Source organism: Dendrobium catenatum, unplaced genomic scaffold (assembly GCF_001605985.2).
Source record: "Dendrobium catenatum unplaced genomic scaffold, ASM160598v2 fragScaff_scaffold_81, whole genome shotgun sequence".
NCBI classification, from domain to species: Eukaryota; Viridiplantae; Streptophyta; class Magnoliopsida; order Asparagales; family Orchidaceae; genus Dendrobium; species Dendrobium catenatum.
The window spans coordinates 607380-634176 of NW_021318543.1; the positions used below are offsets into that span (position 1 = coordinate 607380).

A 26797-nucleotide genomic window follows, 5' to 3' on the forward strand; every position below is an offset into this window, starting at 1 on the left:
TAAGTTGTTTGGCTCCTATTTTGTGCCTATATATAGAGAGTTTGTGGTTGTTTTAAAAAGGTTGTTGTGTGCTAATTTTTTGAAAGAAACTTAAGGATTTTCTTGGATTGCTTGCGAGCTATGCAACTTCTTCCTCTCCTTCTTGGGAAAGCTTGCGAGCTTGTCCTCCTATCCATCGTCTCGGACTTCTAACCTCCTTCTCGCCGCAAGTGACCACCCCACATGTATCCTTCTTCTCAAACGATGGAATTGCAATTTTAGGTGTTTTATGGTTGTCAAGAGTTGTAAGGTAATTGTTTATGTTTGTGTTTGTAAGTGTCATAGTTTGTAAGAGTCTTTTATTTTATAAAAAATTATATTTTGTCATATTTGTGTCTTTTTTAATATATTTGTGTAATTTTCTATTTCCTATGAAGGTTAGTTTTTGCTCGCAAAAATTTGGGGCTTTTCCCAATTTTTTGCTTACATCAATTGGTATCAGAGCCTAGGGTTGTGTATTCCTAGGTCTTGTTTCGTGTTTTTTTTAAGTGTTTAAGAAATTGGAAAATTACAAAAAGATTTATTCAGTCGTGGAAGAAAGCAATCCTTTATGAAGTCCATGTCCCTATGGATAAATGGGTTCCGACATATGGAGATTCAACAGACCCAATTCAAAATGAACTTTACAAGATACAAAGATGGATGTACTTATGTGATGAGAAATACAAAAAAAGAACTCAGGTACTTCTCGCCGAATTAATCAAGAGATGGAATTGATTGAACAAAAGTACAAGGCCAAGATTCAAGAGCTTGAAGAGCCTTCTTTACCTCCTCAGAAGAAATTCAAAAATAACTCATCGGGAGATAAATTCTTTCAACAGGAGGAGAATTAATGTAGGCAAGGAGGGGGGGTCAAAACAACTTGATCCTTTTATCCTTGGGCTGCTTGCTGTTTCTCGGTTTGGGCCTTTGGCTGCTCTTGGTTGGGCTTTGGATTCTCTGGTTGTGAGCTGAAATTTTGAGATCTACTTGGTGCTAGCTCATTAATGTTTTTCTTCTACTTAGTCAGCTCATAATTTGGCTTTAATTCGGTTCATTCCCCTTGCCTTTAACTCTTTGGTTTTCCCTATGCTACCTCTTCCCCTTCTTGTGTCTCTTTGGTTTCTTCTTTGAGAATAAAAGCTAACTGGCTCTTGGGATTTCTCCCTGGTTGTTTCCCATAAATTCCCTGCCCCATTCCCTGTGATGGCTCCTCGAGTCCCTCTCTAGCTGCTTTCCCATGGATCTCTGGCTGGGTTTCCCGTGGCTTTCTCCTCCCTGTTTCCTGTGCAGTTTTTGGTTGCTGTTTTGTAATAAATGCTAGCAGTTTGGGAGCTGTTTTTGGACAGAATTTAGACAGCCTTTTGGCCTTCCTCTTCCCCTTAATTAATTGGTTTAATTAAGTTATTATGTGGCTGTTTGGCTCCTCTTTTGTGCCTATATATAGAGAGTTTGTGGTTGTTTTAAAAAGGTTGTTGTGTGCTAATTTTTGGAAAGAAACCTGAGAGTTTTCTTGGATAGCTTGCGAGCTATGTCACTTCTTACTCTCCTTCTTGGGAAAGCTTGCGAGCTTGTCCTCCTATCCTTCGTCTCGTACATCTAACCTCCTTCTTCTCGCCACAAGTGACCACCCCACATGTATCCTTCTTCTCAAACGATGGAGTTGCAATATTAGGTGTTTTATGGTTGTCAAGAGTTGTAAGGTAATTGTTTATGTTTGTGTTTGTAAGTGTCATAGTTTGTAAGAGTCTTTTATCTTATAAAAAGTTATATTTTGTCGTATTTGTGTCTTTTTTGGTATATTTGTCTAATTTTCTATTTCCTAGGAAGGTTTAGTTTTTGCTCGCAAAAATTTTGAGCTTTTCCCAAATTTTTGCTTGCATCAATTGGTATTAAAGCCTAGGGTTGTGTATTCCTAGGTCTTGTTTCGTGTTTTTTTAAGTGTTTAAGAAAATGAAAAATCACAAAAAGATTGATTCAGTCATGGAAGAAAGCAATCTAGAAGTTTCTGAAGTCCATGTCCCTATGGATAGATGGCTTCCGACAGATGGAGATTCAACAGACCCAATTCAAAATGAACTTTAGAAGATACAAAGGTGGATGTACTTATGTGAAGAGAAATTCAAAAAAAGAACTCAGGTACTTCTCGCCGAATTAATAAAGAGATAGAATTGATTGAACAAAAGTACAAGGCCAAGATTCAAGAGCTTGAAGAGCCTTCTTTACCTCCTCAGAAGAAATTTAAAGACAACTCATCGGGACATGAATTCTTTCAACCGGAGGAGAATTGATGTAGGCAAGGGGGGTGAAAACAACTTGATCCTTTTGTCCTTGGGCTGCTTGCTATTTCTCGGTTTGGGCCTTTGGCTGCTCTTGGTTGGGTTTTGGATTCTCTGGTTGTGAGCTGAAATTTTGAGAACTACGTGGTGCTAGCTCATTAATGTTTTTCTTCTACTTAGTCAGCTCATAATTTGGCTTTAATTAGGTTCATTCCCCTTGCCTTTGACTCTTTGGTTTTCCCTATGCTACCTCTTCCCCTTCTTGTGTCTATTTGGTTTCTTCTTTGAGAATAAAAGCTGAATGGCACTTGGGATTTCTCCCTGGCTGTTTCCCATACATTCCCTGCCCCGTTCCCTGTGATGGCTTCTCGGGTCCCCCTCTGGCTGCTTTCCCGTGGCTCTCTTGATGGGTTTTCCGTGGCTTTCTCCTCCTTGTTTCCTGTGCAGTTTTTTGTTGTTGTTTTGTAATAAATGCTAGCTGTTTGGGAGCTATTTTTGGACAAAATTTAGACAGACTTTTGGCCTTCCTCTTCCCCTTAATTAATTGGTTTAATTAAGGTATTATGTGGTTGTTTGGCTCCTCTTTTGTGCCTATATATAGAGAGTTTGTGGCTGCTTTAAAAAAGTTATTGTGTGCTAATTTTTTGAAAGAAACCTGAGGGTTTTTCTTGGATAGCTTGCGAGTTATGCCACTTCTTCCTCTCCTTCTTGGGAAAGCTTGCGAGCTTGTCTTCCTATCCTTCATCTCGAACTTCTAATCTCCTTCTTCTCGCCGCAAGTGACCATCCCACATGTCTCGTTCTTCTCAAACGATGGAATTGCAATTTTATGTGTTTTATGGTTGTCAAGAGTTGTAAGGTAATTGTTTATGTTTGTGTTTGTAAGAGTCATAGTTTGTAAGAGTATTTTATCTTATAAAAAATTATATTTTATCGTATTTGTGTCTTTTTTGGGTATATTTTTGTAATTTTCTATTTCCTAGGAAGGTTTAGTTTTTGCTCGCAAAAATTTGGGGATTTTCCCAAATTTTTGCTTGCATCAAGATTCCTTCAAGATCTAGTCTATGTTGCTTGCATGAGATCAAAGTCCCTAATTTTTGCAAAAGTAAAAGAAATATGTGTCGAGTGTTTCGAGTTTGTGTAAAGACATCAATTGATGGGGTGATCAAGTAATATGTCCAGGATATTGCTATGACTATCATAAAGCCATATAATTAAGCAATGGAATGGTTGAGTCGATTAAAATCTCCAAGCTATGTGAGCCCCCTTTGGCCATCTTACCTTATTTTCAACTCACGACTTGGTCCCACATCTCATGCCTGACCAACTCGATCAATCTACACATGAGGAGCAATCATCATATATGTAGCTTTGTTGATTGGGTTGGCCTGGTTTGCTAGAATGAGCCATCTAAAAGAAATCATATGTGGGGAACCATCCACCACTAATCAACCATGGTGTGGATAATGACTCGACATAAGGTAGCCAACTTGCCTATTAGCATACAACTGACAGTACATGGCTTCATGAGTCCATTTTGGACTGTTTAGAAATCTAAAAATTATCTTGTGGTACATGATGGTATTCATATTTAATCAATGCTTAATATAGTTATTCTTGTCCATAAGCACTCTTCAAATGGAGCTTGCCTTTTAGTAAGTGTCATATCCTTTTTATGAGGGACCGTCTATAAATCTTTTTTTTTGCTTTTACCACATTTATGGCTCTCGTCATTTCTATGGTCAGTAAATTTTACCTATAACTCATTCTCAATGATGGGCAAAATATACATTCAACATAATAAGAAATAACACAAACTCCATAGATTAAAACAATGCCTTGATATTTGTCATTAGCTTCATAAAGTGGCAGCATAACCCTCCCCCCCCCCACAAAAAAAAAAAGAAAAACAAATCTAAAATAACGCAACCATTCAATTATAAAAACCTAACCTCACTAGCTCCCTTATATTTAGGACCAGCCTCCTAATAAGTCAATGTCCTAATACATTAAAAGTCCTATGAACCAGAAAGAAACAATCTAAAATTTACAACAAAATAGCAAACCGAGAGAACGATGCAAAGGACTATACACCACAAGCCTACGACCAAGAGAGTCAAATAGGTGAACCTGGTAAACCAAAAAATAGTGGGGAAAGCAATATCTCTTCAATTGAATAAGACAAAAAATTAAAGCATAGCCAAATCAAAATAATTTTCACTAGTAGCAATCTTGGATTACAAATGGTCACCAATTCCCCAAAATTGGAGCGAATAAGTTTCCCAAATTACAACATAACCAAAAAGCCATGATCCATGTTGGAGCAAATTTAAAAAATAGAGGAGACAAGACGTTATAATTCTTATAATCCACATGACAGGTTCCTTACAAAGAACATGGAATGAGACTGAAAAAGAAGATAGTTTAGGCTTCATTTAGGATAACTTTTTTATTGTTTTTGTGGAAGGAAAAGTAGTGTATGTATGGATGACATCCTTTTTCATCTGTTTTCTAAAAAATTGCCTTAGTAAGCTATTTTTGGGAAAATATAATTAAAACTATGGTTTGGAAAGTAGCCTATAATAGAAAAAGCTAAAAATATAAGCCTCCACAAATGAAGCCACTTCAGTCATGCAGAAATTGTTAAAATATGCCTTTATCATTGTCCATGAATCTGAGTTTTGCATGAATTTTTTGACTTTCTCTTATTGTATTGTTTTCTATCCTACCAAGATTTGCAATTTCTATATACGTGGACAATAACTCCAAAGAATTCCCTTCTACTTGTTTGTAACATATTTTCACTTTGGTTCTGTGGATTGTGTTTCATAATTTTTTCACAAGGCATTTTTAGTTGAGGCAGTTCCTTGGTGTTTCTTGATACCAAAACAAAGGCCTCTTATGTTCCATCTTCTAGACCATAGAAACTTCTTGCAGGTAACATATAATCATTAATACGAAAACAACGAAAAAACTATTGCTTTTGGCTCTAACCTTAAGCCAACCTTTGCTTTAAACAGACAACATGTACAAAAGGCCACGCTAACAAGAAAATAAACCAACAATATGAAGTAAAACATTGATGCAAGAATGAGCCCTACTTCTTAAGGTATTAAGACACTTTCTACGTTCCTGTAAAAGCAGCATTTCTGACAATGTTGCTATATAGAAAAGAAGGAAGTCACCTCAGAATGATTGAGTTGGAGAATAGCACCAGCCTCAAGTAAATCCAAGGCATCATTGTATTTTTCAGCTGCTGCATACCTGGAATGAAAAAACAAAATCGAGCAGAACCAGATGATTTCCAATAATCAAATTTTACACGCTAACATCCAATAAAGTGAAACTGAAAAAAATGAGCAGATCATGCAGATTTGTCAAAACCGACTAATATGCTACATTTTATTTAACGCGATTTCAAATACGAAATAGAGCTTAGATATAAACAGGACAATTCTAATACAGCAATCCTTCCTCAAATTTCTGCATAACTAATCAGTAAACATAAAAGGTCAAAATATTTCATGCCATTAAAAATATGTTCTGCAAAACTGATCATTATTTATCATATGTATAAAACAGATTCTAATCCTGCACGAAATTTCTTCTGAAGTCCAATTCTAATGACATAAAATAACCACCGTGATAAATTAGGATATTTTCCACATCAATTTTCTTGTTTATTGTGATACAATACGCCCTAAAAACACGACAAAACAAATGTCACATGATCTTGGAAAATGCTATGCATAAGAAAAATGGGTTTAAGAACTATAACTCATCCTGCACCTCAATCCACACAAAATTCCCTCTTAATCTAAAATGGCATCAACGTATTTCATTCATCACTTTGCAAATGTACAAACGCACAAATACCTTGCGCTGTACGTCTTGTACAACTGCAAGGCCCCGTACGCATTTCCATCATTCACGCTCTTCTCTAGCTTCTGCATGATCTGAAATTTAATCAATACAAGCATCGTATTAGGTTTATTGAATTAATTTTGATAACGGGAGTCTAAAGTGACGCCAACCCTATGTTCTTCGGCCGATAAATAGATGAAAGAAAAAGGGGTGGAGAGATAAGGCATACCTCCTGTGGAGGAGGGAGAATTCCGCGACTGGCGTGTTGCCTCGTCATCCTCGACATCTCGGCGGCGGCCGGTGACGGTGAAGGAGACGGAAAGGACAATCGGGTGGAGAAGGAGCGGAATGGGGGGAAGAGGAAGAAGCAGGTTTTGTTCTCGCATGGACCGATTGCAAGGGGTTTGCGTGACGTGGCTGCGTGGTGGCCCGATCATGTGTCGGGTGGGTTCGGGTCAATCAGGAACTGATCCGACACAAGATTCAATCCCAATTCGGTCCATTTTTTTAAATAGGTCACTTTTCAGACCTAAACCTGACCCGCTTTCAGGCCCGGGTCAACCCGAAACGATCCGCCAACCCGAGTCATGGGCTTATTCAACCTCTGTCAATGGTGGGCTGGAGCGGATGGCAAAGGCGGAGGCAGAGGGGCGTGGATGGGCTGACGCGAGACTTGACGCTGCTGGAGTAGATGAGCTGGAGCGACGAGTTGGAGCAAGACTTGATGCGAATGGAGCGAAGAGCTGACGTGAGACTTGACCGGCTGGAGCAAATGAGCTGACACTATCAGACGACGATGGATGCGGATGGGCTAAGCTGATGCGAACAGATTGACAGGTTTTTGGGTCAAAATGGGTCAATTTCGGATTAGTCGAGTTGACCCGAATTTGACCCTTTTTTTTTCAAAAGGTCGAATCCTAGAACCTGAACACGGCCCGTTTACAAAACGGGTTGACCATAACCCGAAATTTTTGGATCGGGATCAAGTCAGGTTTTCTGGTCGTGTCAAATATTGACACCCCTAGCCCTTTGTCAGTCTTGATTTTGACAAAAATAACGTTGCAGAAGGAGACAGCATTTTATTATTATTTTTAAATAATTTTTATATAAAAATTTTTTGAAGACAATAAAAAAAATATATGCCAAAAAATGTACAAAACTAAACCTATCTATGTAAGTAATGATTTTAGCCAAAATTTAATAGCTCTTAAGCTTATTTATGTAATTTTTTTCTTTGATTTTGCTGCAATATTTTTAGGCTAATTGATTGCAATTATTAATAGTGCAAAGAAAATTAAATGCGTGAGTTTTAAATTTTTAATATTTAATTAAAATTTTAATGATATTATTGGGATTCAATATTTAGTTCATTTTAAATGTATTTTGAATTCGATCAAAGTGAAACAGTCCCAAACGAAGTCTTATAAGCTAACATTCAATAAAGCGAGAAAACAACAGGAACAAAAGAAGCATATTACTCAAAAGCACCTAATCTACTAAGGCTATATTTGGAACAGCTTTCTTACTGCTTCTTAAAATAACTTTTTATTACAAAAATTTTAAATTTTTACTGAAAACTACTTTTGAATGCAGCAAGAAATCTGTCCCAAATGAAATCTAACAGTGACGTATATGAAAATTAGAGTGGGGGCATAATTAGATGTTATGGTAGTATGAAGTTGATAATATGTTGAGGTATGGCTATTTTGTGGGCAGTCAGATATGCATCAAATATCAAAATAATATATTATATTTAAGTGTTCTCAATATTGCAGAATATAGGTTCTCTTATGGTGCTAATTATTTTAGATTTTATTTGGGACGACTTTCTTTCTGCTTCTTGAAGCAGCTTTCTTGTACAAAAATTTTTATTTTTGTACTAAAAAGCTGTTTCAAGAAGTGGAAAGAAAGCCATCCCAAACGAAACCTTAAAGTCTATAAGAAAGCTCTAATGGTAGAATTTTTAAAATAAGAGGTGGCTTTAGTCAAGGGAGAGATGATTAGGTAGATCATGTTTATGTTGTGCAATCTGTCCTAGTGATATGTCATAGTGCAAAATATGTAGTTTAATATTTTGGGTCTATCCAATGAAGTTTATTTATAATGTATCTTTATTTGAATGTGTCATGTAATTTTTTAAAATTATTCTAATTATTTATTTAGATTTGATTGTATGCTCGTATATAACTTAACAGTGCCTAGTAGCTAGTTAGCCAGTCGCGACGAAGAAACTCCCAACTAGTGGGACCCAGAGGCAAACTCGCATAATGATTTGTGGGCGCTAATGTGAGGCCTCCAAATTCAGAGATTTGTTCGAATCCAAGTGATTCAATTTGGTTGGAAAAGGAAATTATTTGAAATTTTATATTTTGAACCAATTTGCAAGTGTTTGAGAGTACTTTGGTGCATGCAAAATAGTTGAATGTGTTCTATGATGGGTCCCAAAGGTTTGGAATATTTTTTGGCAAAATCTAAATAATGTTACTATTTGATCGTCCCAATGTTGGGCATCCCAACACCCAGCGCCTCGGCACTGCTACAATACTAAGTGCCAATTAGTTACTATTTGGTTCATGCAAAATGTTTGAACGTGTTCTAGGATGGGTCCCAAAGGTTTGAAATGAATTTTTGCAAAATCTAAATAATCTTACTATTTGAGCGCCTCAATGTTGGGCATCCCAATGCCCCGGCATTGCTATAATACCAGGTAGGGGTGTCAATTTCGGGTCACGGGTCGGGTTCGGGTCGAACCCGAAACTGACCCGGCACTATTCGGGTCAACCCGAACCCGACCCGTTTTTAAAAACGGGTCAGTTTCCTTGACCCAAACCCGACCCGCTTCGGGTCCGGGTCAACCCGACCCGACCCGAATGACCCGTTTTCAACCAAAAAATTGCTAATTTTCGGGTCAAAAACGGGTCAATCTCCTCTTTTCGGGTCAAAATCGGGTCAAAGTCGGGTCAATCTCGGGTTGGCGTGTCAAAATCGGGTTTTCGGGTCAAAATCGGGTCACTTTCGGGTCAATTTCGGGTCAAAGGGTTAACCCGAACCCGACCCGATTTTTGAAACGGGTCGAAATGTTGAACCCGAACCAGACCCGTTTCGGGTTCGGGTTGACCCTAACCCGAAATTTTCGGGTCGGATTCGGGTCGGGTTTTCGTGTCGTGTCAAATATTGACACCCCTGATACCAGGTGTCAAATAGTTAGTATTTGGTGCATGCAAAATGGTTAAATGTGTTCTAGGATGGGTCCCAAAGGTTTGGAATGAATTTTGACAAAATATGAAGAATGCTACTACTTGAGAGCCCCAATGGTGGGCATCACCAGATGTTTGACATAATCTTGAATTTTTAGATTTTTGAACTAGTGTCGTAGCGTTCAAAAGTAGCGCCTCAACACTAAGATACTAATAGCACTTTAAATATACTTTAAAACCATCATTCGATTCATTTTTATTGCATGCAGCCGGCGTTGAGGAGAGAGATTGTTTGTAGAGAGAAAATTTTCATTTTGAGAAGCTTCTCGCATTTTTTAGCCATTGAGCTAGTTGAGAAAGTTGTTCATATTGTGGTATGTTACGTTTTACCTATCTCAGTTTTCAAGAACTCTATATTTTTGAAAAAAAAATTATAAAAAAATATATATATTTTTGTTACTGAAAAATGATGATAACTTTCTATTTTTAGAACTTTCACTGTGTAACTTTTTATATATTATAGAGATTGTGATTACAAACATTTTGAATATTTTCTGAAAACTTTTCATTTCGTATTTTGGAATTTGTACAAGTTTTATTGAATAGAAAAAAATCGGGACTCTGAAAAATGGTATTGTGGTGCGATTAAAGTCTTATAATGATATTTTACATAATCTTTGATAATTTGATTATGTTTGAAAATTATACATTTTTGCATAGTAATATTTATGTTGACTAATATTAAGATAATTTGCTAATTTCTAAATTAGTCTAAATATACTTTAATCAATGGAATGCATAAAAAAATGTGCATAATGGTGATAGAAATGTGAGAAAATGTGGCGTGATGTGATGTTATGCCGACGTCACTAAGCAACCAAAGTGTAATTCTATTATGTCGGCGCTGGTGCGCGACCGATGTGAGACTCTATTATGTTTGAGTTTGTGAACGATCGAGGTGGAATTCTTCTAATGAAGAATTGAAATTTGGGCTTGAGAGGCATTCTAATAAAATATATGAAATATGTGCATATAATTTAAGAAATTTTATTATAACTTTCGAAGTTATTTAAATGTTTAAAATGCTTGTATGAAGTTTAGTTTCAATTTAAGTTTCAGCTTTTCGTACAACACTTAAGTTACTAGTTCAGCATTTTTCAGTTTTATGATTTGGATTATTGATTCTATTTTAGGCTATTATAGCCTACTGTTGAGCGGTGTTAGCTCATTCATACTTTTTCTTCTATTTAGTAGGCTATACTGCTAGAGAAAGGGTCAAAAGCAATTTGAATAACTTTGGATATCATGCTCAAATTTGTTCTGTGGGCATGCCCTTTTGATTAGTTTTATTTTGGCAAACTTGGCTTTTGGTTGATTATTTTCTCTATTGTCAAGCGCCGTTGTAGATAGACCTCATATTGTACATATATTTTTAGATGAAATATAGAAATAATTTTTGATATTCATTAGTCTTCCAATTTATATTGTATTTCAGTAGTGACTCTGTGTAGTATATAAATTGAAAGTTTAGTTTCAGTACTTCTCCAATTGGATCTTTGGTTCAGTATTGCCACTAACAGAATGTATGACCTGTATGGTATCAATTTATATCAGGTTGGGTTGTCCTCACTCATGCAAAGTGGGGTACGCCTCCAATGATCACATCTCATCCAAAGCGGGGTATCCTCACTCATGCTCATCAAGCATGACTACATGAAAGCGCATACTCACAGAATCCTTAGCTTGTCTTCCTATGGCCATCCAACCTAGATCTCCCCTTTCCTGCAACAACATCTCACTCCCTCTCATTTCGAATGCTATTTGAGGCCTTCAACACAAGTCCTTGACAACCTTAGCAAGCATGCCTGTATTAGGATCCCTCATCTCAACACTTTATGATGGAGCATACTCATATTAGCCCTTGGATTCCTATAAATGAGAGGTAAAAAAAAAAAAATTGAATCATTTGATTGAATGAGATTTTTAGCCCCTTGGATTCCTATAAATGAGAGGTAAAAAAAAAAATTGAATCATTTGATTTATATATCATATTTTTATTTATATAAATATAATATTTAAAAAAAATTAATTTATACCCTCTTCAAAATTTCAAAAATTTAAAATATCTCTTATATTTAATTATTGATAAAAACTTTAAAATAATCAATCTGTACTTCCAATTATTAAATATGAAAAATAATATAACATCAAGTACATGACTTTCTACATTGATGTTTTGTCATAAAAAAATTCAAAGGGGGAATTTAAAATGTTATCCTATCACAACTAACATTATGACAAAGTTATATATAATCCCTTAACAAACTAACGTGGCTTCTCCCCACTTCTTATTACTATATAAAATGTCATTAAGCTAATCATGCAGAGCTTTGATTAAATTGCTTATGGTCCTACTTTTATATACTTTTTTATTATTAGGGCCTAATTAATTAACAATTAGCAGCCTAATGCTCATTTAGAGATTATTTAATTAGTGGTGATATGAATGGTAGAGTTAGTTGGCAGAAGAAGCGATATTGCCTGACATGACATGACAACATCTGGATTGGATTAAATTTTCTTTTACTGATAAATAGCTTCATGATGATCAAGATATTATCACATTTATAAAAATGATTAGTTTTTTAATTATTTTTCAGAAATTATTATTTTGGATTTGTATTATAATTATTGATATCACAAAGTAATTGTTGTATAAAAGATGGAAAAATAATTTCTATGATTTAATTGAGTTATGAACCTTTTTATCAAATTAGAAAAGTATGGTATGTAAATTTAGGCTTCGTTTGAGACATATTTTTTTTCTGCTTCCTAAAACAGCTTTCTAATAAAAAATTAAAAATTTTGTATTAAAAATCTGCTTTAAAAAGCAGTAAGAAAGCCGTCCCATTTGGGATTGCTTTCTTTCTTCTTCATAAAGTAATTTTATAGTACAAAATTTAATTTTTATATCAAAAAACTACTCTAAGAAGCAATAAGAAAGCCGTCATTGACTTCGTTTGAGATAGCTTTTTATTGCTTTATACAACAAATTTTTAATTAAAAGAAATATCTTATTGAAAAGCTGCTTTTAAAAAATAGTAAGAAAGCCATCGCAAACGAAGCTTTAATTATGAGCCTTTATTTTTATATTTGCGTCAACAAAATTATAATTGAAATTATTTAGAGTCGAATCATAGTGAAATATATAGCGATTGTAACATAATATAATAATCAATTAGGTGAATCTACATACAAATCTTATGCATTTTCTTATGTTGAACCTCTTTTCTTTTTACATGCTTTTTCATTAGTTATATTTAAATCAATTTGGTCTATTTTTTAACAACAATCATTAAAAAATAGTTATATTCAAAATTAAAGATCTTTATATCATAATTTTTTAAAAAATTGAGACTAAAATTTTCTAGTTATAAGACGTTATCACTAAAAAAATATTAAATTTATGTATTAGTGCATTCTATGATCAAAACATTAAAAAATAACATTTCTAATGAATTTTTATATTTGGTTGAAAATATGATAAATAAAAATATAAGTTTATCAGCATTATGAATGATCAAAATTAAAAAGGTGTGAATAAAATTACCCCTTTAGTAGTTTTTTTTTTTAATTTTTATTTTTTCGTGAATTCTTTCACCATTTGCAACATTGAACACAACTCCTCTTGATCTCTATTGCTTACAAGTTTTGGCTACCAACTAACATATATTGAGTTGGAAGCTTGCATATGTGATGCATGTATGAATTTAATTTTAGGCTTAATTTGTGGCAGCTATCCTACTTGTTTTATAAATCAACTTTTTAGCATAAAATTTTTTAATTTAAAAATTTTTATACTAAAAAAATTTTTAAGAAGCAGTAAAAAAACAGTCGCAAATGAAATCTTAGGCTTCGTTTGGGACGGTTTTATTACTGCTTCGTAAAGCAGCTTTCTAGTAAAAAATTAAAATTTTTATACTAGAAAGCTGTTTTGAAAAGCAGAAAAAAGCCATCCCAAACAAAACTTTAATCAACTCAAAAGTCCCCCAAAAAAAAAACTTACAATATTGATTATAGATAGGGAAAATAAATAATCATGAGGTGGAACACATAAGTTGTTGATAAGTGGGTTGAAAAGCTGTAAGCATTTGATAAATTTGATGTAACTTGAGAGAAATTTGAGGGGTGAATTCAAAAAGACAAATCAAGGGTTGAAATGTGTGAACATGAGAGATGAAGATAACCCTTTTCCAACAAAGATTTGAGTCAAAACGTGCGTATTGAGAAATGGAGGCCAGAGATGAAGGTGGGACCATTTATTTAGTGGAGGGGGCCCACACGCCAATATGATTGATGGGTATGATTGTATTAAGTCACCTTCATTTGAGTTTCTAAAATATTTATTATATTATTTAGACTTCGTTTGAGATGACTTTCTTTTTGCTTCTTCAAACAACTATTTAGTATAAAAGTTTTAATTTTTATATTAAAAAATTATTTTAAGAATAACTAAAAAAGTTATCTCAAATGAAACCTTAGATAAAAATAGAAGGCCTTCAAAGGGGAGAATTATTATGTCTAATGACCGGACCGTTCGGGCACCAATCCAGACGAGCCACATCACCAGATGCACTGGGCCCCGGGTGTAACTGGGTGACGTGGCATGTCTGGATTGGTGTCCGAATGAATCCGGACATCGGATGTAATAATTTCCCCTTCAAAGGGGGCATAATGATGTGGTCCAATGTAGATGCAATCGATGTACAATTAGAAGTCATAATTTGAGTTATTTATAAGGAAAAAGTGTATACCACCTTCATGATAATTTTCTTGCTCAGATGAATTGTCACTCCTAAACTAATGTCATTGAATGGGTGTATAATAATATAATTGTTGCGTCCTGGAAAATTCGCGGCGGCAGAGAAATATAAAGATTAATGCCTTAGCTTTGTACGAAGATCCAGAACACAAGCAGATGAATAGTTGAATTTGCTATGTTATGATTATTGTATTTATCATGTTCAAACCTATTTAATTTAAATCATATTCAATCATTATTTGAGCAATGTTAGATTGAGTTTATAATATTAAATCTAATATGATCGTTGTCTGAATTAGCATCGTTATGTTGCACATTGAACAAAACATTATTCAAATATACTTTGGAATCATTCTCAAACCTTCATAAAAAAAACTTTTCAAATAAGAATTTGATTAGGTTTTGAATAATTTTCAATCATGAATCCAAATTTCATTGCATACAGTCTCAATCTTGATTGAATTTCATTTGAATTTTATTTAAATGTCACAAATCAATTTTGATCACAACGACCTAAAAATTTAATCCGTGATCTTAAGTGATGATATTTTAGTTTAAATGAAAATTTTAAATATATTGTCCTCAAGAATGAAATAAAGGTCTAAGTTCTCCAATTTTGAGTATTATGTGACATAAAAAATCAAAATTATCATTGATAGCAAATATTTATAAAAGAATAAAGCTTTGATCTTTAAAAAAGTTGCATAAAAATAAATAAAATAAATCCGAATATAAAATCATTTGATGAATATATTCTCCCATAAGATTCTTTAACCAATTCGATAAATTTCTGTCGAAGCATGAGTGACCCTGTCGGTTGTTATAAGGACTAAAAACCCTCCATCCACCGCCACTTCAAACCCCTCTATTTTCTCCCTTCCTCAGCCTCTTCCTCTTTGACTATCCCTCTCCCCATCTTCTCTCTCTTTCTCTCTCAATTCTAATCATTTTGCAAGCTGAATCCGAAAAATTGGCCAGTTCATGATCCGAGAAGCTGGAAACCACCATAAAAATTCCTCCTTTCATCCCCTCTCCATTCATAAAAGTCCGATCTTTGTATCCGCCATGGCTAAAGAATACAGAGCTTGGTCATAATAAGTTGGATAGAAAAAAGGAGATCTTTGATCATACGAAAGATGGATTTCAGAAGACCAAACCATGACGATCATGGCAATCAAGAGATGAGCTCTGATCGTCCTCCAATTCACGAGTCAACCTTCTCCAAACCAGCGCTTCCTTCTCCCTCTTCTCTCCTGTCCGCCGGAGACGCCGGAGACCCTTCTCCGGCGTCGGTGAGTTACCGAGAATGTCTCCGTAACCACGCGGCAAGCCTCGGAAGTCACGTCCTCGATGGCTGCGGCGAGTTCATGCCCGGCGCCACCGACTCCTTGAAATGCGCCGCCTGCGGCTGCCACCGAAGCTTCCACCGCCGGGAAAGCCAAAGCTACCACCTTTTTGACCGCCGCCCCCCCAATAACAGTTGCGGCAGAATCCCTCTCCTCCTCTCGCCGCCGGCGCTTCAGAAACAGATCCAATCATTGGGTGGCATGGAGTCATCGAGTGAGGAGCTCGGCCTGGCAACTCCGCCGCCGAAGAAAAGGTTCAGGACGAAATTTACAGAGGAACAGAAGGAGAAGATGATGGAACTTGCAGAGAGAATTGGGTGGAAGATTCAGAGGCAGGATGATGCTAATTTGGAGAGGTTTTTTGCTGAAATTGGAATTAGCAGACAAGTTTTCAAAGTTTGGATGCATAATAATAACAAGAATTCTGTCAGAAAACAGCATCAGTAAGATCAGAATCTGTGCCTGAATCGATTAGTGTTGCTGAACTTATTCTCTTTGAGCAGAATTTGGAAGAAAAAAATCACTTTTTTTATATAATTTTTGGTGCATTATGAGTGCTCTGACTTCTACTAAGATGAGATTGCTGCTAGGACTTATTTAATTGTTTGTTTATAGATAGACAATATATTTTATAAAGTGATGATTGAGTTGTAAGTTGCAACTCAATATTATATTTGGCAATAATTTTAACTCAAAATAGAAAAAAAATTCTCCTCAGTCTTATTCAGTGTTAAATTGAAATTCTTCTTTTTTAGCATTGCCTTAAAATATAAATTTTAACTTAAAACAAATAAATAAGATCTAAGATGAGAAAATTTATTTTGTGCGGAAGCCGAACGTTCTTTCAGAGACCAACAATAATGCGCCATATCAGCGGTATCAAGCCGGATACCGAGCAAGAGATGACGTGACATATTCTGATTGGTCTACCGATATCGATCATCCTCACAAAATAATTTCTCCTAAGATAATTGAGATTTCTCTATGTAGACTAAAATTTTAGCCATTTATTCTTGAACAAGAAGTATTAGAAAACAATACAAATCAAAATTGTCTTCTTCTTAACTTCTAAATTAATTGTCAACAAAGGTATGCCAATGCCATTTTTATTTTACCAATCTTTCTCAAACATCAGTTTCATAAAAGAGAGAAATTATTCCGTGCGGAGTCCGGATGGAAAGACTCCACACGAAATAAAGACTCCATAAAAGAAGCATTCATCTCCCAAAAAATTCAAACATTGCATCGCAAAATTTGAAGCCTATGATTTTATTTTGTAAATGAATTTAGTCGGGCAAATTAGAGTAAATTTTAAAATTATTAGTTAAATAGAATTGTAAATAAATCTAGTAGAGAGAAACACAAGTGCCCTTTATTGAAATTCAGTCTTTTTTTTAATTTAATTTATTTTTTTATTAATTTTCTTATTAAGCTTGAGCTGCACTTGAATTTTAATCGCATAATTAATTATATTTTTAATAATTACATAAATATTTATTATTGGAGATAAATGATTTTATCAGTTTTAAATTAAAATTAATATAAATACATATATCCATTTCTACAAACTCTCCTTTTGTCCACCGCCGATGCCCCACGCCGCCGCCGTTTTCCGATCGCTCGTCGGCATTCCGGTCTCTAAATCTCAGAAACCCTCGAAAAGAGCAATCTTTAAATCTGAAATGGATCTCCACCTTACGAAGCCCGACGACTGGCATCTCCATCTTCGCGACGGCAAGCTGCTCGAATCCGTCGTGCACCATTCGTAAGCCACGGGCCTTTCTCTCCACGCTCTTCTTCTTCTTCGTCTTCCCCTTTCTCTGTTAGCTTTTTGGTTGTAGGGCGAGGCATTTCGGCAGGGCAATCGTTATGCCTAACCTAAAGCCTCCAATCACGACGGCGGCGGCGGCGGTGGCTTACAGGGATTCGATTCTGAAGGTTCTTCCTCCTGATTGTGATTTTGATCCAATGATGACTCTTTATTTGACGGATGATACCAGACCTGAGGAGATTAAGCTTGCTCGTGAGTTCAAAAATGCCTTTTTTTCTCCCCCTTTTTTTTGGGGAGGGAAATCTGATGCCTTTTGTATGGTGTTTTCAAACATCAAAATCAAACATTTTTTTATTTATCTTAAGTGAAAGTTGTAGTTTGTGCTTCTGCTCAGCAATTTCCTCATTGAATTTGAATGATTGTTTGTTTATTGTATGACCATTTTGATATTCAGGGAGTAGTGGAGTGGTTTATGCTGTGAAATTGTATCCTGCTGGAGCAACTACCAATTCACAAGATGGAGTAACAGATATCTTTGGAAAATGCTTTTCTGTTCTTGAGGAGATGGTCAAACAGAACATGCCATTGTTGGTAAGCTTACTCAACTGCACCTAAAAAAAAACAAAACAGCTTTCATTACTATTTCCTTACATAAAATGTAGCTTTATTTACTAATAGTTGGTTAGGATAACTCTCCAAAATGTACAAAATTCATTTTACAGAAGATAATGAGATGATGTGCATGAATTTTACAGATAGTGAGATAGGAGAACAGAGAAAGTCATCACTAGATAAGGAGAAGAAGAAACTTAAGTTGGAGTATTCAGAGAGGCCAAATGTATAAAAAAAAATACAGCCACTTTGTAGTTTTATTGCAAAAGTTATATGCTAATCAGAGAATGGCTATAAGCCTTTGAAGTTTTACTAGAAATATCATATTTATAGTCTAGTTTATATGACATATCACTAATCATGTCTTTTTATGGAGAGATTTGATCAAATTCATGAAGAATTTGCACATCTAATTTCAAATTGGGAAATTCTCATCAAGTTTGCATTCTGTAACATCCATTCCAGAAGCCAGGAATGCCGCAAACAAGTCTATTAAAGCTTTTTTTTTTTTTTTTTTTTTCTTTTCTAAATGCTTTCATAGGTTCATGGAGAAGTTACAGATGCAAATGTTGACATATTTGACCGCGAGAAAGTGTTTATTGAGACAATTTTAGAACCACTGGTTCAAAAGCTTCCACAACTAAAAGTTGTTATGGAACATATAACAACTATGGATGCTGTTAAGTTTATTATGTCAAGTAGAGAAGGTGTACTTTACTGTGATGCTATGATTTTCCTTCTTCACTGACCTTCTGCTTTCTTTTTTCGTCGAAGTATCTTTGACCGCCTGCAAGTAAAAGTTTCTTCTTCTACAGGTTGCATCGCCGCAACAGTTACACCCCAGCATCTTGTGCTAAATAGAAATGCTTTGTTTCGAGGTGGTTTGCAGCCACACAATTACTGTCTACCTGTACTGAAAAGAGAAGTACATAGTATGTTCTCAACATCTCTGTTTAGATGATCAAGATGATGGATTTTTGTTACTCAATGTTTTGCTCTATGATTATATTCTGCAAATTACTGTTTGTTTTAGCCTGACCCATATCATATCAGACTAAGGCTTCGTTGGGGGCGGCTTTCTTGTTGCTTCTTAAAACAGCTTTCTAGTACAAAAATTTTAATTATTGAACTAGAAAGTTGCTTTATGTTTCGTTTGGGACAGCTTTCTTCCTGTTTCTTAAAGCGGTTTTTTAGTACTAGAAAGCCGCTTTAAGAAGTAATAAGAAAGCCGTCCCAAATGAAGCCTAAACCTAATGTTTTTTTCCCTTTTCTTTTATGTTTCTTGGATATCATCCATACAAAATTGTTCCACTACAAGCACACTTAACTATAGGGTTCTCATAAAAAAATTAACCCATAATATCAAAATTTTAACTTACATATTATAGCCTAACCTTTACTATAGCTAATATTATTTTCTCCAATTTTAATATGGGATTTGGCTCATTACTTCACCCTTATTATCTTAGAAGTTTTTCATCCTAGTAGCATGTTACGATCCGCTTTTTGTTTGGGTTTCAACTCCAGTGATCACTCCCCAACCTTTTCCAATGACTATTTGAATTCGGGATAACATATACTCCTTGAGCTTTGAGTAACATTTTTGCTATGTTTTTTTTAAAAAAATAAAATGCAACGTGCAAAACTGTAATGATGAAATATTACAATAATAATTATTGCAAGTTACTACTATAAATGTTTAGCTACTAAGGTGGCCTATGTCAACATGAGTTTGAAAAAAAAAATAGTAATCAATAATCCGACAACAAGAGGGAGTTTGTTGATTTAGTTGGTCTGGTTGACTGATTGTGAAGCACTGGTGCTTCTGCAAATGTGTCTATATATAGATAATAAAATAGAGCAATAAAAAAATAACATCAAGTTTGTATCCTACTATGTGGGTTGGCTATATAAATCATTTTTCTCTATTGTGTAATATTAAGAGTCAATTTTTTATTTAAATCTAATAAAAAATGTCATTTTTAATACTATCTAACAAAGTCTTTCTAGGTCCATCTTTTTTAATATAGGCTAAATCTAATACATCTACTCTCTTAATCAGGTCATCGAAAAGATGACGATTTATGTAACCAAACCATCTAACGTGACTCTCTAATCTTATCTGCTAATGGAGATCTCCAACCTTTTCACATATATACTCATTTTGTATTTTGTCTCCAAATGTCAAATCGCTCATCCATCTGAGCATCCTCATCTTTGCAACACTCAATTTAATTTTATGATTCTTTTTTAATGGCCAGCATTCTACATAATAAAGCATTGCAATCTCACAACTTTTTTATAAAATTTTTCCTTAAGTTTGAGGGGTACTTTTCTAGCACAATAAAACAACAAAAACAACAAAAACAATATCAAGCCTTTGTCCCACTACGTGTGGTCAGCTACATGAATCCTTTTTCGCCATTGTGTTCTGTTAAAAGTCAAATTCTAATTTAAATTTAATAAAGAAAGATCATTTCTAATATTTTCTAACCAAGTTTTTTTAGGCCTACCTCTACCTTCATTAACATAAGTTAAATCTAATACCTCAACATTCCTAACCGGGTCAACGGAATGCCTCCGTTTAATGTGACCAAACCATCTAAGGTGATTCTCTCTAATCTTATCTTCCACTGGAGCTACTCCAACCTTTTCACATTTATGCTCATTTCGTATCCTATCTCTAAGGGTAAAGCCACTGATCCACCTAAGCATCATCATCTCTGAAACACTTAACTTAGTATTATGCTTCTCTTTTAATGGCCAACATTCAGCACCAAAAAAGCATTGCAAGTCTCACCACCATCTTATAGAATTTTCCCTTTAGTTTGAGGGGGGCTTTTCTATCGCACAAATAAGCCTAATGCATTCCTCAACTTCAACCATCTAACTTGAATTCTGCTAATATCTAAAACGTGTACTCTTATTAATGACTTGATCGCCCAAAGTCACAATCCCCTCACTAGTTCTATTGCTACTAAAATTACACTCCATATATTCAGTTTTAGATCTACTCAAGCGAAAACCTTTAGACTCTAAGGTTGACCTCCATAATTCAAGTTTACTTTCAACCCCATCTCTAGTCTTATCAACAAGAAGAATATCATCATCAAAAAGCATACACCAAGGTACATTCTCTTGCAAATGTCTAGTGAGAACATCCATGACTAAAGCAAAAAGATATGGACTTAAGGCTGATCCTGATTTTTCTAGCACAATAATGATATTATATTATAATAATGACTTTTACACTATAAATGTCTTATGCATGTGACAATATAGATGTGGTAACACTTAAACCATCCTAGTGTTTGCTGCATTTGATGGAATTTATAGCGCCGCGCCCCGCCCAATTTGCTCTTTTTCTGTTTAAATATAGATATATGAATGAAAGATATCTTGTTAGATTGATTAAGAAATAATAATCTGATTTCTTTAGAACTTTCACTGTATACTTGGGATACAGGGCAAGCCATTGTATCAGCTGTAACAAGTGGAAGCAAACGGTTTTTCCTTGGGACTGATAGCGCTCCCCATGCGAGAAATCTTAAAGAATGTACATGTGGATGTGCAGGCATTTATAATGCTTCTGTTGCATTATCACTTTATACTAAAGTATTTGAAGAGGTATTGTAACTTTATATTAATTTACCTTTCTTTAACTTTCATAAAACTTCTGAAATATTACGACCAGGATGAATTCATGTAAATCTGATTTACATTTAACATTTTTTACTGCTTTAATAGTCAAATTTATTCGAAGATTTTAATCTGTAGTATTCATATCATGTGCATTTTTCTTTGTCCAGGCTGGTGCACTTGACAAACTGGAGGCATTTATGAGCTTCAATGGACCAGATTTCTATGGTTTGCCAAGAAATTCCACAAAAATTCTAATGAAAAAGAGCTCATGGAGAGTGCCTGAATCATACATGTTCACATGGGGAGAAATAGTTCCAATGTGTGCTGGCCAAATGCTAGACTGGCTCCCATCTGATTGTTAACGGAAATATGTTTTATTTTATTGATTTTGTTGCTCTTGTCATATTTTATCGATATTTTTTCTTGATGCTTGTCTATTCAAAATTTTTTTGAACTAAAATTTTTTGCATTAGAAAGCTACTTTAGAAAGCAGCAAGAAAGCCCTCCCAAACAAAGCCTAAACCTATTTTTGTGACCATTCCTTGCTATTTATGAAACTCCAATCAACAATGATGTGTTGCCAAATAAAATGAATAATTATTTAACAGATATATATTAAATTAAATTAACAATAAAAAAATCCAATACTTATAAATGCACGCAAGGCTTTAACTAATAATCTTATCAAGGATAAGGGCATTTAGGTTGCATAACAACATCTATTCAATACAAAAAAAATCAGTTAGCTACATAAAAGAATAAAATACATCGTTAAGTCCACGAAACTGACCTGGAAGCAGAAAAAATGAGTAGAGCCCAGAGATGTATGGTGCTCCATTGTTCTTGCAAAGAATAGAAGTACATAAATTTTAACAAAACTTTTCCAGTAAAATTGTACTCCTTCCTCTAATCTTCATCTCTATCAGTATCATGCCGAACACTGAAATTCACAAGCTCTTCATTCCTTAATTGATACTTTATCAGTATATTCATCAGCAAGCTTTATCCTCTTATAATGCTCATCTACCTTAAAGTTCACCATCTCCCTGAACAAATTAGAGTCCAGAACACAATCTGTGCTACCATAGACTGTGGCGCGAATACTAGCAATAAGTTTTGCAATCTCCCTTCCAGAGAATCCATGAGTTCTTTTAGCAGCTTCTCGAATATCTTCGTCACTCACATCCTTCAGAACTATTTTCTGCTGCTTCTTATTGAAATGAGACCTCCATGAGGATGATTCATCTCCAGATTTAGAAGATATGTATTGATTCAAGTAAAGTTTCAGTAGTTGGAAGCGTTCTTCTTCACCAGGAAGTGGGAATTCAATTACTTCGTCGATACGATCTGTAACTGCTGCATCTAGATCACCAGGTCTGTTTGTAGCAAGGACGAGAACTATATCTCTGGATTGATCGCCAGTTCTAAAGAGCAGCGCGTTCAGAGCACTCCGCTGAGCTTCGCTCATGTGTATATTGTTTCTCCTGTGAAACAATCAGATTGGTATAAATGAATGATTTTTATGTTACATAAACATTTTCTAAGTAAAATTTGAACTTGCACATCAAGCCGTATTAAATGGTAAAAGAACAAGCTATGTTTATGCAGGAAGATTTCCAAGGTATCGAGGTAATTCAAATCTTCATGAGGTCAAAAGAAAATAGCTTTAATTAGTAGACTGGTCACAAATGTCAACAAGGAAGCTTCTCCCCACTGTAATTTGTTATTCATGCAGAACTAAATTGTTAACCTTTTGATTCATTCCCAATGAATTGCTTATAGCTTCTGCTCAGAGGAAGAGAAAAGAATAGGAAGCACAAACTAAAAGATAATACATGTGAAATGATGATGGTGATAAGGAAAAAAAGGAGAATGCAGGTCGGAACATATATTCATAAAGAGAGTGTAGGTTGGAGCATATCTTCATGAAATATAGAGCTGGAAGGAAAAGACAGTCCTCCAATCAGCATTTATAAAAAAATCTTGGTCGTCTCTCTTGATTTGAATAGTAAAGAATAGGCTATTTTACAAACTGGCAGAAACAGATATTCATAGAACAGCCGGGGGGGAAGCAAAATATTTGCATGGAGGTTTTCATAAAAATAATCCCGGTAATGTGGCTCAAAATGAACTGCAAACAGTGGGCACTATTAAGAAACAGTATGGTAAAATAAATATCAATTAAACTCTGCGTAAAAGTCTATAGACTAAAATTGCACAGCCCATTAAAATCGGAAGCACAAATGGCTTTGCATACAGCTCTCTGCACAGCATTTTCCACCATCTCACATGCATGATCACACATACTTGATGCTATTCGTTCATCTGTCTGTTAATCTTCTCAGACTGGCAAGCACAATTTGACATCTGATTAAGGCTTCGTTTAGGACGGCTTTCTTTCTGCTTCTTAAAGCAGCTATCTAGTACAAAAATTAGAATTTTGTACTAGAAAGTTGCTTTAAGAAGCAGAAAAAAAGCCGTCCCAAACGAAGTCTAAAAGGGAGGAAATTACCAATCTCCTTTCATAAAACATGCATAAAACTCTTCATTCATAAATAGCTTTTGCTCGGCTCAATCATTAAATAAACCAAACTTAAACAAATATTTTGAACTAATCTTTTTAACGAGCTGAAAGTAGACAGATTATTTATCATGTTTGGCCCATTAACCAATTGAATATATATATATATATATATATATATATATATATATCATTATAATATTTTAGCAGTTGGATTAAAATTCAGTGGCTGAGATCTAAGAACTACACGTTCAAATTCAACTGTTGAAATTTAATATAATTTAAGTCAGAAATGAACCTCAAGTAAACAAAACACTGAAGATAAAATGTTCAAAAATGAAACATGAATCAAGTTTGAGAACAAAAAGGCTAATAAGATGAGTAAGAATGCTGGCCAAGTTCGCTAAGGTTTCGTTTGGTTACCCAGTGCCTTTTCTAAAAGATAATTTTAAAAACTTTGATTGAGAGAATGGAATTGTGAAACAGAGAAGCCAGTATTAAAAGCTTCTGAAAACAATACGTAAAAAAATAATTTTACAAAAATGTCACATTCAAATTTCAAACAACAACTCAAAAACAACTTTACCATTTCAAAATAGAAATGGCAAAAATAAGCTGCCTCAAACGAGATCTATATGTGAGAAATATAAAATCATGCTATTTGGCAAGTTTCATCATCACATTCAGCAGCATCGTAGCCTTATTCAAAATATTTGGAGTACAGCTTTACCTTGACGCCAAGTTTACTACCTAAAATTATGATTTCAAATTGTATCTCTGGAGTTGTGAATGGGAATCATCTTGAAAACTATAAAAAATGATATGGAAAAACGGGGGGCATAATTTATATATAAAAAAAAAAACTCACTCGCACAGGAATGCATCAGCCTCATCAATGAAAAGCAGTAAGCCCTTTCTTGATTTTTTTGCCCAATCAAAAATTTCATGTATCTTCGTAACAGCTTGTGGACCTAAAGGTGCTACATCTCCTCCCGTCATCATTGCATAATCTAGGCCCTACAAATTAAATGCAGAAGAAGATTCAGAAAATGAGACGAGACCCAAAGCAAATACTGTATCAACCTTTCGAGAACAACAGTCATAAAATTAAGATGTAAAACTAAGAAGACATTTAAGATCATTTTTTGTTTTTTGTTTTCATTTTATTTTTTGATATTATGATTTGAAATAAAATATGCTAGAAATATAGCCGACCCCATGTAGTGGGATAAAGGCTTGATGTTGTTGTTATTGTTATATTGAATAAATTAATATGTGGTGCTTGACTGGTCGCCATTAGAGGTAACTGATGGTGGATAGAGGTGGAGGTCGGCGACGGCCGCTGGAGATGGTGGTCGACAATATTCAGCGATGATGCTTGGAGGTGGAGACGGGCAGTGGCTGTAGGTGTCCATTAGAGTGGGTAGTTGTGATAGCTATTTTTAAAAACACTCAAAATACTTAAAAAAATATTTTAAGTATTTTTAAAGACAATTTGATTTATTTTAAAACAAAAAACACTAAACAAATATGTTTTTAATAATAATAGAAAAATAAATAAATTAAAAATAAAAATAATCCCAAATAGGCCCTAAGGTACAAGATATGTATGTAAATTTCTGGAAGACACCAATAGCTTATACGGATGGCACCTAAGCTCTTAGTAGTTTTATGGTGGGAATTAGTTCACGGCCTAATTCAAAGCATTGACTGCAAATAAATAGAAGTAAATAAAACAAATAAAAAGATGCTATAAATTTTTATACAAATTTGCTCAACTAATTACAAATTTCTATTTCTATAGTTGCAAATTTCACTATGAAGATAATAATAAAACGTTATTATTGCAATTTAATCTTATATTCTCTGCATTTATTTTCTAAACTATTTAATCATAAACCCTTAATGCTACTCCCCTCTCCTCAACGATAATGAAAATCTAAAATAACTAAAACTACATGTGAAATTTACAAAACGTCCTTAAAGGAAACAACTCATAATAATAGGAGAATTTTTGGGGGCTTTGTCCCAGATCCCTCGGGAGAAGGCTTTTTAGCCCAGTTCAACTCCCAGGTTGATCCCCGCATCTGAGCTCGCAATCGTGTTTGCGCTCGTTCGTTCGCGGCTCGCACTAACAGCCTCACCCCTTCGCCTCACGACTCACCCACTAGCAACCTCGCTCTCGCCTACTCGCCTTCTCGCTCGACGCACGCTGCTCTCGTGGGTTAGCAGGTTGGGTCAACCTGAGTTATGTGTGGGTCAGGTATTGATGTATGCAAGGGGGGGGTCAACACAAGTTGAATTTTTCTTGTATTTTCTTGCCTTGTGTCTTTTCATCTTCCCCCTCTTCTTTTATGTTATCTGTCCTTTCATCTTCCATTTGTCCTTTGGATGTTTGTTGGTTTCATGAAGGCATTGGCTGTTTTCGGTTTGAGCTTATGTAGTTGAAACTCTAGTGGTGCCAGCTCATTAATATCTAGTGGAGGAGTAGCTCATTATGAGCTGATGTTTAGCTCTAAATTCATTATGAGGTGTAAGATATTAGGTGAGTGGAACTTGTCTCTTCCTCTTCCTTTGCCTCTTGAGCTGCTGCATTATTTTTCCCTCTTTAGGCTGTTGGAACCGTGGCCTTCATGGTGCTTTAATGGTGGCTGTTGGTTTCTTGTGCTTGGCTGTTGGAACCGAAATTCCCTCCTTGGATTTGCGGTGCCGTTTGGGGTTTCACT

The 26797-nt window shown here is 34.9% G+C and overlaps 4 protein-coding genes across 8 annotated transcripts in view; 2 read left to right on the top strand and 2 right to left on the bottom strand.

The window, feature by feature from the left end:
• LOC110096499 (Golgi to ER traffic protein 4 homolog) overlaps positions 1-6587 on the bottom strand; it is a 70857-nt gene extending 64270 nt beyond the window's left edge. Inside the window, exons 1-3 of the mRNA XM_028696571.1 lie at positions 6390-6587; positions 6173-6252; positions 5482-5560 (exon numbers count right to left, since the gene is read on the bottom strand). Of these exons, the coding sequence (XP_028552404.1) occupies positions 5482-5560; positions 6173-6252; positions 6390-6446 (216 nt within the window). The 5' untranslated portion in view covers positions 6447-6587. The remainder of the gene's footprint in view (positions 1-5481; positions 5561-6172; positions 6253-6389) is intronic.
• Positions 6588-15002: 8415 nt separating this feature from the next.
• Positions 15003-16229, top strand: LOC110096517 (zinc-finger homeodomain protein 1-like). The gene has a single exon (XM_020822518.2). It carries the CDS (start codon positions 15316-15318, stop codon positions 15970-15972), a length of 657 nt encoding a protein of 218 aa, XP_020678177.1. The 5' UTR covers positions 15003-15315; the 3' UTR covers positions 15973-16229.
• Positions 16230-17070: 841 nt separating this feature from the next.
• Positions 17071-22010, top strand: LOC110096501 (dihydroorotase, mitochondrial). 2 transcript variants are annotated; one of them, XM_020822490.2, is made up of 7 exons: positions 17071-17290; positions 17367-17548; positions 17751-17887; positions 18450-18615; positions 18724-18840; positions 21348-21535; positions 21718-22010. In XM_020822490.2, exons 1-7 carry the CDS (start codon positions 17115-17117, stop codon positions 21910-21912), a joined length of 1161 nt encoding a protein of 386 aa, XP_020678149.2. In that variant the 5' UTR covers positions 17071-17114; the 3' UTR covers positions 21913-22010. The 2 variants fall into 2 exon arrangements, with proteins under 2 accessions (XP_020678149.2, XP_020678150.2); XM_020822491.2 differs by having other exon boundaries at positions 21375-21535.
• The window catches only part of LOC110096500 (ATPase family AAA domain-containing protein 3), a 27813-nt gene continuing 18787 nt past the window's right edge, over positions 17772-26797 (bottom strand). Inside the window, exons 7-9 of one of the 4 annotated variants that reach the window (XR_002303095.2) lie at positions 24940-25088; positions 22341-23034; positions 17772-17907 (exon numbers count right to left, since the gene is read on the bottom strand). Coding sequence is in view for 1 of the 4 variants with exons in the window: in XM_020822489.2 (XP_020678148.1) it covers positions 22509-23034; positions 24940-25088 (675 nt within the window). In the remaining 3 variants the exon portion in view is untranslated. Of the gene's footprint in view, positions 17908-18683; positions 18822-22217; positions 23035-24939; positions 25089-26797 lie in introns of those variants that run through there. The other 3 variants (XR_003701397.1, XR_002303096.2, XM_020822489.2) reach the window with 3 other exon arrangements.

Excerpts from the sequence above, each read along its gene's own strand:
- LOC110096517 (XM_020822518.2), top strand. The coding sequence starts at position 15,316 with ATGGATTTCAGAAGACCAAACCATGACGATCATGGCAATCAAGAGATG.
- LOC110096501 (XM_020822490.2), top strand. The coding sequence starts at position 17,115 with ATGCCCCACGCCGCCGCCGTTTTCCGATCGCTCGTCGGCATTCCGGTC. Across the intron at positions 17,549-17,750 it reads TGAGGAGATTAAGCTTGCTC|GGAGTAGTGGAGTGGTTTAT; the intron begins GTGAGTTCAAAA and ends TTTGATATTCAG. Across the intron at positions 18,616-18,723 it reads TATTATGTCAAGTAGAGAAG|GTTGCATCGCCGCAACAGTT; the intron begins GTGTACTTTACT and ends CTTCTTCTACAG.